The sequence below is a fragment of the Seriola lalandi genome, unplaced genomic scaffold, assembly GCF_002814215.2.
Source record: "Seriola lalandi dorsalis isolate HSWRI2012SDOR001 ecotype SW California unplaced genomic scaffold, Sedor1 jcf7180002054881, whole genome shotgun sequence".
Taxonomy (NCBI): Eukaryota; Metazoa; Chordata; class Actinopteri; order Carangiformes; family Carangidae; genus Seriola; species Seriola lalandi.
The window spans coordinates 623,476-635,574 of NW_019525434.1; the positions used below are offsets into that span (position 1 = coordinate 623,476).

At 41.8% G+C, this 12,099-nt stretch overlaps 1 protein-coding gene across 1 annotated transcript in view; it reads left to right on the forward strand.

Moving 5' to 3' along the window:
* The window catches only part of abca12 (ATP-binding cassette, sub-family A (ABC1), member 12), a 64,365-nt gene that overhangs the window by 45,059 nt on the left and 7,207 nt on the right, over positions 1–12,099 (forward strand). Inside the window, exons 52-63 of the mRNA XM_023428595.2 lie at positions 882–971; positions 1,977–2,064; positions 2,204–2,331; positions 2,949–3,036; positions 3,454–3,562; positions 5,479–5,533; positions 7,122–7,299; positions 7,521–7,636; positions 10,116–10,278; positions 10,523–10,776; positions 11,143–11,353; positions 11,677–11,786. Coding sequence (XP_023284363.1) covers positions 882–971; positions 1,977–2,064; positions 2,204–2,331; positions 2,949–3,036; positions 3,454–3,562; positions 5,479–5,533; positions 7,122–7,299; positions 7,521–7,636; positions 10,116–10,278; positions 10,523–10,776; positions 11,143–11,353; positions 11,677–11,786 — 1,590 coding nt within the window. The remainder of the gene's footprint in view (positions 1–881; positions 972–1,976; positions 2,065–2,203; positions 2,332–2,948; positions 3,037–3,453; positions 3,563–5,478; positions 5,534–7,121; positions 7,300–7,520; positions 7,637–10,115; positions 10,279–10,522; positions 10,777–11,142; positions 11,354–11,676; positions 11,787–12,099) is intronic.

Genomic DNA, 12,099 nt, shown 5'->3' on the forward strand with positions numbered 1-12,099 from the left:
GGGGGAGGGGGCGGGCAGCAACATGTCTCACTTGTTAGAAAATGAATTTGAAGCTGTAGTTCGTTCAAGGGCAGATGGACCTTGAGGACGGGGAGGAATGAGAAAGAATGTGAGTGAGATCAAAGTTGGAGAGATTAAGAGTGCCAGGAGGTTGCGAGATGTCTTCATTGTTGACAAGCGCTGTTGTTTGATCAAGGGAATATATGGCAAGGGAGAAAATGCTGAGGTGCCAATCCATATCAAAGACCGGATCGACGCTCAACCCGGGCTCTCTTTGGCCTGATACACAAAAGAGATTGGAAAACAATATTTATTTATTTATTTTTGATGAGTTCAGGATTGGAGCTGAGGGGCGAGCGCCGATGAATGAGGTTATAACTTGTTGAGGGTCGAATATGTTCCAGTCTTGCTGTCTCTGCTGTCATTATAACTATAGATTGTGACACTAGAGTATCAAATTTTATCAAATTTTGTCAGAGCGCTGTGTTTTTCTTTCTTCCCTGAATGAACAATGTGAATGTACATGCAAATGAAAGAAATCCACTAAAGTGGCCAATCAAATGTCCTAACTCTCGTTTTACCAGCCCAGCCCCCTCACAGCAAAGATGTTATATTACAATCACTGGTAGGGTGATTTTATTGACAAAGTGGTGAGGTAGTAAATTGCTCTCAAGCTAGATTTCTAAAAAGAATACTTTGATAAATGCTATCCTCGAATTGTAATTCTTCATAAAACCCCAGCTACCGAGACAAAATCCATTTATCTGTCTGCTGATGCTGTATGAGAGCCTTATGAAACAACCTTTTGTCTGCTTTTCTACATTGTTATAAAATGTATGTGTTATGCTTGATTAAAGGCTGACTAATTATTTTCTCCACAGAAACCAAAATCCCAACTCCAAGCAGCTGGTGGACACCATGATGTCATTCCCTGGGATCGATAACGCCTGCTTCAACAAATCCGATAACTCGTATGTAATCACTCCTCAAATACCAGCTGTTTTTTGTTTTTTTTCCTGAATGTGATAGATTTGTTAGTGATACTCTGGACGCCTGTGCTCAGTTTCTCTGCGTTCCACCCTTTTCCACACATATAATGTTTTCATGTTTCACTCATTGTCATTCTTTTCATGACTCCTCTCTCACCTTGTTTCATTTTACTTGTCTGTCTCCCTCCGCATCCTGCTGCTCCCTCTCTGGTGTCTCTCATGTCCCTCCTCTCTATTTTTCTCCTGCTCAGCTCAACGTATGTGGCTGAAAGCCTGCAGCAGGACTCTGTGATGTGAGAGCATCATTTGTATTCCATAAACACCCAGTGTTTATAGGGCAGATTTTCCCCTTACAGGCACTCAAATCAGTGTTGGCACTCATAAACCAGACCTCGGAGGCATTTCAAAATTCTCTGCCAAAAATAAACAAACAAAAAAAAAACATATGGTGCAAAAGAGCCTCCGTGTTTTCCTCATGATGTCTTATAATAACACCGTGACAGGGACTGAAAGGGTGCTTCATTTACATAGTTTACTGGAATATACTCTATGGTCCCGTGACTTTCCTCCATGGGTGACTGCTGTTGACTAATTTCTATCTAAAGTAACAGGCTGCATTTCAGTGTCCAAGTGTGCAAAGACATGTGTACTGCTACAAACGCGTTTTTGATCTGCACATAGTGTCCCGGAAAACATTTGGCAGAAAACAAAATGTGGGGGAGTTGAACATCAAACCACACAAGCACAAATTTCTCACAATATGATACATTAAACAGCTTTGAAAACAGTGTTATATCAGAGAAATATATAGGTCCTGATCTCTTCATGAATGCTTGCAGATTTCTACACACATACATAGGTATTGGTGCATGCCGTCATCAACTCGGTCTCTACATGTGTTCGTGGGTGTGCCTGGGGATAGGCTTGTGGCATTATCACGCACTGCAGGCTGCCACCATTTCACTTTGTGAATGTTTCTTTTTTAAGGGTCTGCACAAGAAACACAAACAACTGGAGTTCCAGAGGGAACAGCTCCAAACCATTTAGTATCTGTAAATGCACCCGTCAGGAACAGGTGAGACTGGATTCACTGAGAAGAGCGAGTGTGTGCGTGCATGCGTGTGTGTGTGGGTGTGTGTGAGCGTGTGTGTTCTTGAACGTGATTGTTTGAAACAGGACAAGTGTGATGCCTCTGTCTCTTCCATAAACTGCAGGTTTGTGATGAGGACAACTTCCAGCCGCCGCACAAGAGGATCCCTTCGTCTCAGATTGTTTATAACCTCAGTGGCATCAATGTGGAGAACTACCTGGTGACCACAGCCAATGACTTCATCAGAAACAGGTGAATGTAGCTTGTGTTTACGTTTTCTTAATGTAGCTACGTTGACAATTTAGCCCGCATATCATTTATAGTTGTAGAAAGCTGTGTTCTCAGTGGTAATAGGCGCTATCATTTCCTATTTTAGAATTACATTTCACAATATTTCATCATTTTGATGAGTTAACCTAATTTGAGATAGTTTGAAAATAATGCATGAGGCTCATTATTTTTAGTTTTTTTATCACCTCAGAGTCCATTGACCCAAACATAAAATTAATTTTGATTCTCCAACTGTAAATTTAAAGACTTTAATTCTTTCAATTGAAATATGTCAATCACCTGGGATGCTTTAAATACTTAAAACTGGTAAAGAAAGCGTTGTTGTCTTGATGTAAAATAAAATTAGTTAAGGCCTAAAACCTGAGTCTCCCTGGTTGATCAGCTTGATACCAATGGGCTTCTAGTAACTGATCACATTAATCATACTGTTAATGTCGAGTCAGAAGCTTTTACCCCAAAGTGCATCTCATCTGCTTGTGCGGATTTGCTTTGATTAAGAGAAATTGTCACATCTAATTTCTCAGCAACATTCAGAGCTCTTTGTTTTGATCGATATGTGTCCAATTTCTTTTTTTCAGGTATGGTGGCTTTGATTTGGGAATGCAGCTTCCTCCTGATTTACAAATGGACCTTCGAGCAGTGCCAAAAAACCGTACTCTGTCTAAGGTAAATTCTCTCCCGCTTTCCTGCTTCCTGTTTCATTATCACTTTAATTGCTGTACTGATGAGCTGTTGAAAGGTAAAACATAACATCCTAACTAAAGTTGTTTGTCTACAAGTTTAAGGCTTGCAGATGGAGCTGCATTGTTATACCATCAGTGTCATCATAAATAAGCTTTACTGCAGCAACAGTGCCACTGTTTTAGTGTGTAAATGTCCTCAGGTGATGACGACTGCATTTTGTAGAGATGCAGTAGACTTGCATACCCTGATCCGTAGCAATGCGAGTGACACCCTCTATGAATGTGTGTGTGTGTGTGTGTGTGTGTGTGTGTGTGTGTGTGTGTGTGTGTGTGTGTGTGCGTGTGTGCGTGTGCGTGTGCATGTGCGTGTGTACCTGTCTGTGTTTGTACATGGGGGTAGGTCTGGTTCAACCCTGAGGGCCACCACACAATGCCAGCATACTTAAGCAGCCTCAACAACCTCATCTTGCGCTCCAATCTTCCGGCAGACAAGGATCCGCGTAAATATGGTAAGTTGGCAAGTAAAGTGTAAAACTTCAATCACAGGCAAAGGACACAGTCTGAGGTTTCAGTTTAACTGATAAAGGTCCCTAAACATACAAAGACGCTAAAGCTCACCGCTATCTAAGTTTTTGACATTGTGACATTGTTTGTTGCTGTTAACTATTTTAGTGATTTTAGAAAAGGTCTATTCATATTACGATCGGAGGGATTATATTGTATTCATGCAGACACCCTGGCTATTGTCAAAGATTAGAAGAGTCAAACGTGTGAAAGAGATGTGAGAGACTAGGGTTGTGCACATTGGTATAAAGAAGGTGCCACTGATTGACCACCCTGTGCATTTTGTGTTCTAAATATAAAGAAAGCTGTAAACAGTGTTTACTCATGGTTCATTTCACTGGATTAAAGGCAGGGGGTGCTGTGTGGCCTTCACACTCACATCACTATGCATAGTGAATACTGATGAGTGCTGCTCACTGGGGAGCTATGCTAAAGAGAACGAGGCTGGCCCACGTTTTCAGCACTGTTTCAGCTCTGAGCATCGCCCTGACCATCTGCCTGCAGGCAGGAGTTAACACACATACACACACACACACACACACACACACGCACACACACACACACACACACACACACACACACACAAACAAATGCACATAAATAAAAGCTCATAAAAACATACAGTGCATGCACAGAACTATATGCACACACACATTTCTTCCCCAATAGATGATAAAAATGCTTGAGGGTAGACTGTAATCATTTAAATGTTACCTGCTAACTCCCAGCGGTGTCAGGGCGTGTTAGAGGGTGTCATGGGTGGAGATCCAGGGAGATTACTTTTCAAGGTGATCATTTCTCTGTCAGATGTGAAACCCTAACCATCACATTGTGTCCTGCAGTATAAACTCCGGGTTGGGACCCTGTAGAGGTCTGCATCAAACTGTTTTTTCATGCTACTCTTGCAGAATTGAAAGTCTGTCTACCCCATACCACAGAGAAAATTTACTGTTACTCAACTGTTTAATAAGCCACCTTTAGAAGATGTGAATAGAAAAGAATCCTTGTTTTTTACTTTAAAAAGTAAAGGAAAAAAAACACTTTCAGCTTCAGGCAGTTGGAACTAAAATGTTATAAAAAAATGTTATAAATCATGATGCATTTTTCTCATTTAGTGAGTTGATCTATTATTTGATGAACAGTAAAATCAGTAACAAATTTCCTAGTCAATTCATTGTTTGAAATCACTGGTTTCAGTTTTTCAAAAGTGAATATTTGGTGGTTTTCTTTGCCCTCTATGATGCCATAAATAATAACTTAGGGTTTTCAACTGTTGGTCAGATAAAATTAGCAATTTAGATACATGATTTGGAGCTCTGAGAAATTGTGACAGGATTTTTTTTCCCCCTTTTTTTGACATTTTTCCGACTTAACAATTAATCGATGCATCAAGAAGTCTGCAGATACATTGATGATGAAAATAAGCTTCAGCAGTAGTTGTTTTCCATTGGAAAAGATACAAACCACATTAGGGAACATCCAACTTCAGATTAGTCAATATAATCTATCATATCTACCAAAGTGTCCTTCGGCAAGGTGCTCAACCTGCAACCTGCTCTGAGGCTGCTGTGCTTTGGGTGACCTCATACTATTCTATTTCGGGAAATGTAAACAGAGACATGTAGGGGAGCAGTTCATGTCTGTGAGCATCTAGAAAGACCCTGAAAAAATGATAAAGAAAATTCAATTTCCTTTGTGTGTACTGGCAAATGAAATCATCTTGCACAATATTTTTCAACTGACTGTGTCCCAGGCTAAGAGAATATCATTGCTCATTTGGTTTCTGTGCTGAAAAATAGGCTGTGTGCTGTTGTTTTTCTATTGCTAACACAATGATCTGTTTTTTTTTTTTCTCATACAGCCATTTCAGTTTCCAGTCACCCCTATTTCGGTCGGGCGGATGATGAAGATGCAGTGTAAGGACTACACTTAAAAATTCTTCCCTCTGCTGAACCAACTGTTGGTATAAAACAATACCAATGGCTGCTCTTGCGAAAAAGATCCTCATTAGCATTCTAATTGGTGAAAATATTACAAAATTAGTCAGACATGATGAATATTATTGACTGTTGCTTGGCTGAGCTCGAGATAAATTAGCACAGAGGTGGATTGATTCTACCCCACTTCCCAAAATGGGTTTATTTAAAATACTCCACATTCTGTTTTAGAGATCCAGACTGCAGAGTGAGTGCAGGTCTGTGTGTGCTTACATGTATGTGCGCAAACATAGACGTTCCAGTGGATCAAATTAAATCAATCATTGCGAAGGTCTGTGAAGGTCCATCCTCTCCAGAGCCTTATTAGCAGTACCACTAACAATCTCACTTTCAGTGTTCACTGGTGTCCAGTTCCTCCACATGCTCCACATTTACTTTTGTGTGTGTAGCATTTATTAGCTGTTAGCCTGCTAAGGTAATGCAGCAGCTGCAAGTGCACAATTACCCCCCTCCATCCAGGGACATTCTGCTTCCTTGCTGGATGTATTGATTTGGCCTGAGCTGTGTTAAAGATACAGCAGGCTTATTACTTCAAATGTCTTGATTCTCACAATGTGGCCGCTGTGCCCATGGGAAAAATTCTTAGGCTATCTTGGCCATACTGATAACAAGCCTTCTCAGTAGCTGCTGCTGCTGCTGGCTATCCTCTGTAGTTAGTGGACGCCCACCACATGTCCCTCTCTGCTACTCTCTCTCTCCTTCTCACTTGGTCACTCTGCCAGCTTGTTTAGTGTTATGCAGCTCATTTTGTTTGGTTGGTGTTTTTGTACCCTGGTCAAAGGAGAGAAGTAAAAATACCACAGTAGCATGCTATATAGCAGCAGGCATGGGAGCACGGAGCATGGGAGACGAATAGTTAGTGGCATCAAGAAAATTTGAAGGAGTGGACTAGGTTCAAGAGATACTGAAGGATTAAAGCCTCAGCTGGTTGTCTGGCGTCTAGGCTGGACAATAGGCTTTACAGCCTCACCGCAGCACCACTGTGCATACTGACTATACAGCAATAGAAGTATGAAGTTGTTCTCGACTTGAAGCCATCTGTTTCTCCTGCAGTTATTATCTTGTCAGAGGTGAGACGCGAGCTCTTCTTCTGAAAGAGCTATTTGTTATGAATGGAATTCAGTTTATTGTGAGCCACTTGAACAGTTCAAATGAGTCAGGTCCCAGCAGGCGAAGACATGATAGTTTGTAGGAGGACTTTAAGATGGGGCTATTGTTTTCTGAAAAGATTTACACCACGCTGCTTTATCCAAAGTGACTCAGCACACAAGAGTGTATCGATTTGCACACTTCTTCCTTGGATCTAAACCTCTAGCTACTATAGCACTGTGGCCTCTTCTGCAGTGAGTACAGAAAGAAGCGAAAACTGAAGGAGCGCAGCACAATATATTATCTGTTAATAGAGTTTATGCGGATGAATGATAATACACTAATTACGGACGTGCCTGATAATTAATGACATCAGTGTTGTCATTGTCATTTGAATGATCCTATTTTCTCCCCACAGTGTTCAGGGAATGCTCCAGATCCTCGTGGCTATGTGTGTGCTGACGGGCTTCTCAATCACAACAGCCAGTTTTGCCATCTATGAAGTGAACGAGCACCACAGTGGCTCCAAGAGGCTCCAGCACATCGCCGGCGTCGGAGAGCCCTTCTACTGGGCTGTGAACTTCTTATATGACATGGTGAGATCTTGTAATGGTCTGACAACAGAGCCAGACAATCATCTCCCCAACTCGGTTAAATGTAGTCGAATACTTGTGACTCAAAATCATGCTTAATAAAAGCAAAAGCCAGTTAGTTATGGTATTTTTAGATTCATGATCAATTAAGAATCTTTTTTTTTTCATTTAAATGACATGCCGTTGAGTTGCTACTGTACATCATGTTTCATCTTTTTCAACAGGTCATCTATATGATCCCTGTGGCTTTGACTGTCGGTGTGATCGCAGCCTTCCAGATTCCAGCATTCACAGAACGGCAAAATTTGGGGGCCATCACCCTCCTTCTTGTGCTCTTCGGGTCAGTAAATCGGGAGGAAGTGGATTTAGTAAATCTGCCGAGAAATTACTGTCAGTTTACGATATTGTTGGTGTTTTGGCTTGTGCTGTTTATAGACATTTTCTATCAATTCTTGTTTTCAAAGGAAGAATACATATTATTACAACTTGGGAGCTAATCACATTGCTCTCACTGAAATATTTGCTAAGATCTCAGAACCTGGCAGCATTGCTAAATGTAAGTCTGACGTGGGGCAGCAAACCCAAAGGTGACACAATCGTACAGGTTGAGAACGAGCAGTTTGGCCAGGTTTACTACCACTTTATGTGGAGGTTGTCCTTTGAGAAAAAAGTTCATCACAAGATGCAAAAGACCTAGTAAGCAAAGATCAGCCTGAACCACAGCATCGGTATGTTTGGCTGCCACTCAACCTTGTGTTCAATGGTAACGTGACTGCTGAGGGCAATTGTATGATGAATGCAAAGTTTCCAGAAACATCGGTGCTGCTCAGATTCAAGCAAACTCATTGAATGGCGCTTCATTCTGTAGTAAGACAATCATCCTCTACATGCACCCAAAGCATCCAAGGAATTTTTATGGCCTAACAGTGAAATTTCCTGGACAAGTCTATCCTGTCCAGGAATCTATCCTCATTCGAACTGACTGTGTGTTTCTTGCACAGGATTCATCAAAATAATTTAATCTAACAAAGGTTTCTAAATCTTCAAAAGCATGTCCTCATGTATTCACTGTTCTTTCTGGCCTCTACTGCATGTTACATTGTGTATCACCGGGTTGGATTCACAGCACGGAGCATAAGGAGGCTGCTTGTTTTTCAAACTACACAGCTCAATTTTTTCAGAATTTCTTACTAAGGCAGATGGTGGTAGGACTGAAAGGCTGATAGAAAAGTCACTACCAACATGTTGATCCCATTCAAGTCAAAGACGCTAGAGAGAGGGAAGGACGGGAGATCATGAAGCAACAGGACTTGCATCCATAACAATAAACCTGTTTTTTTTTTTTATTGGTGAAATATCATGACAGAACATTAAAAAAATTTAAAAAAAAAACATAGAGGATGGCATACAAGACAAATGATGACACAGAGGATAAATACGATAATGGACATAATGGACAAACATATAGATGACCTCTCTGAAGCGCTTCACCGATACTGACACTTGTCCATCTGAAGAGACATGCACTCACATCCGCATTTGTAGAGCAGCCGGTAGGAACGCTCTCTCTCTGTAAAGAGACCTGTGATTGGGCCAAAGTCTCTCATGTCACAGGCTCAGTTTTTTAAAGCCTGAAAACAGCCACTGCAACGCCACTGTGCCAGAGAGCCACAAACCTACACAGTAGTAAGTAGATGTGTGAGTACAATCAGGACAGTGTACTATAGGTGTATGCATCCAAGTTGATATGTGTGAGAAAGACCCCCCCCCAAAAAAACCTTTAAAATAATACCACCACCCTCAATCAGTATGACTTTGTGTCAGATAGAGGCTATCTAGCTCGACATACTGAGATTTTGAAATCAGTCTGACTGTGAGGTGTAGATTTGGGGAAGGCGTCAAACCAATAATGTGCCATGTTTTCTGACTCTGCATCACTGGGATTATTTACATCATTTACCAGCTGTAGCAGAGGTTTTGCCTCCTGTGTTTGCCGTTGCTGTCGCAGGACTCGTCCTAAGCCCTAGATCTTAGGAGGCCAAGTCAGCACTCTGCTCCTCATTTATCAGACAGATGTCTCCCTCCCAAGCAATGAATAATCACAGCGCTCCATCTGTCAGGCTGCACCCACCTGGTCTGGTCTGCAGCCTTCTTGCTTCTGTTCCTTGTCATGCCTTGGCACCCACAGTCTGCCTACCAAGCACCTTTTTTTTTTTTCGGGCATGGAACGCAGATGCTTTGTCTCTGTCTAGCTCTATCTGTTTGTGTCTGTCTCTTTCTTTTCCCACCCCTCTTTCTTCTTTTTCATCTCTTTCTACCTCCTTCTCTTCCCTCTGTCTCTCTGACCCAGACACCCCAATCAAATGAACAAGCAGATTATGTGAGAGAAAGGAGAGAACAAAAAAAGAAGGAAAAGGATGTTCTGCCAGCAGGGGAATAAAGGGAGAAGTAATTTATCTTCCTCTCTTTTGGCGTCATGACTGAATGTTTACCCTTGTCATGGTGTGGTATTTTTTTTCCCCCCTTTCCCTTTCCAGTATTCTTTGGTGCCTATTTTCATCTCACAGACACTCTATTTAGCCTGTTAAAGGCCTGAACCACTTCAGTTAAAAAATGCAAGATCCTGTCATTTTAGAAAGTGCATTTGTGAGAAGGACTATATAAATTTTCTATATCCACTTTGTGTGTTTGTCTTTGTGCGTATCCTGCATTTGAAACCAACCCAGGCAGATCACAGCAGGGCTATTTTAAGGTGTATGTGTGGAGTTATTTTTATTTGATGCTGTGTTTCAAGTCTCCTGCCTTTGTCAATCCCTCAGGTTTGCTACCTTCCCCTGGATGTATCTGTTATCAAGCGTCTTCAAGGATGCAGAAATGGCCTTCATCACCTATGTGTGCATCAACCTCTTCATCAGTATCAACACAATCATGTCCACCTCCATCCTCTACTTCCTTGGACAAATTTCAATGCGCAACCCAGAGGTCAGATTAAAGTCGAGATACTGTTTGTTAGGAACTGAATATGAATACTGAAGTATTTAGAAACACACTTAAATGTGTGAGTGTTCAACTGTTGGATGAAACGTTGTCAGCCTCTGTAGCTGTGGTGATACTGAGCTGCAGAGGAGTGAGAAGGGCAAACACACCTCACATTTCCAATGACGTTAAAGTGAGAATTACAATACAATATCTCAACCCCATCTATTCTGTCCTTTTCCTCCTGCAGGCCATCAAAGACATCTTCGAAAAGCTGAGCCACGCCTTCCTCATCTTCCCCCAGTTCAACTTCGGGAACGGGCTGATGCAGCTGGCTAGGATGAATATAGAGGTCCAGATCCTCAGTGGCTATGGCATTGACGCCTATCGGAACCCATTCTCCACAGACGCCCTGGGCTGGATGTTCATCTCCTCCTTCATCCAAGGCGTGGTCTTCTTCACCATGCGCCTCCTGCTCAACAAGTTTCTCCTGCGCAAAGTCAGGTAAGGAAAACTGAAGCCAGAGACGTGATGATGAGAAATTATCCTGAAGTCCTGTGTACACATCCAGCCTTGTAATTGGATTGAGACTAAACTGCATGTAGAGAATGTGGAATTGACTCTCTCGCAGTCCAGAATACGAAAGTGAGACATAAATGCAGAGAATATGCAAATGAGCGGTTGATTGGGCATCAGAGCCACTTTTAAGTTATTTTGAAAAATAAAAGTAATATATTATGAGCCCCAAAGATATCAGAAGCCTGAAACACTTATGTTTAAAAGCACACACACAGACCTAATGGGGCATTTTCTGTGTCTCTGTCAGTTACTCACATTAACTGTGACACCTATTACTGCCCCCCCTTGCAGGCATCTGATTTGGGGCAGGAAGGCAGTGCCACAGGTGGCTCGTGAGGACGAGGATGAGGATGTGGATGTGGCAGCTGAGCACCAACGGGTGTCCATTGGAGCTGCCAGCTCAGACATACTGCAGGTCAACCAGCTCACTAAGGTCTATCATCACCTTAAGAGGAAGGTCCATGCTGTCAAGAGGGTCTCTGTGGGCATCCCTGCAGGAGAGGTAAGTCTAAGGAATAGGAATATGGATTACTATTGATAAGAAAGAGGGGGGTTATTTTATGAATAATCAACCTCTTGTGACAACAGCATAACTGTGCAGTAATCTATTAATCCACCATCTTTCCATCAATCTGAAAGTCAGCAGTATTGCTAAAGTAGATTTGTAGATAGGTGCTTGTCACTTTGTGTAATGATGTAGTAAATACCTGACTCACAAGTCTTAGATCAGAATATTGACATGAACATCAGTCTAATCATTGTATCATAGTACTGTATAGTGGTTGAATGCTTCAGGATCACTAAGAAGTGAGGGATTGTTTACAGTGCTTTGGTCTGCTGGGAGTGAACGGAGCAGGAAAAACTACCACCTTCAAGATGCTGACTGGAGATGTTAGCCCCACCGATGGCACAGCACAGATCAGGGACTGGGATGGGTAAGCTGCACATTCATTTAGTTGTTCACACAACGTGCAAATGTGACCAACAGCGTGTTTGCATTTGATCGTTGTTAATTGCTTCCAAAATGAACTGTTTAGGGATTCAGGTGTGTTTCACCTAGCTTGCTGTTGTCACAAATAGATACAATCTGTACACTGAAGATGTGGTGGTGTCAGGCTAATAATCTTAAAGTCACTACCTACATTTTCCTGCAAACTAAAGATGATCTTTGAGAAGAGGATACGACAGAAGTAAACCCATTGCTTTGATTTAATTTTTACAGGCGCTCAAGCTGCACTGCTTAATGAA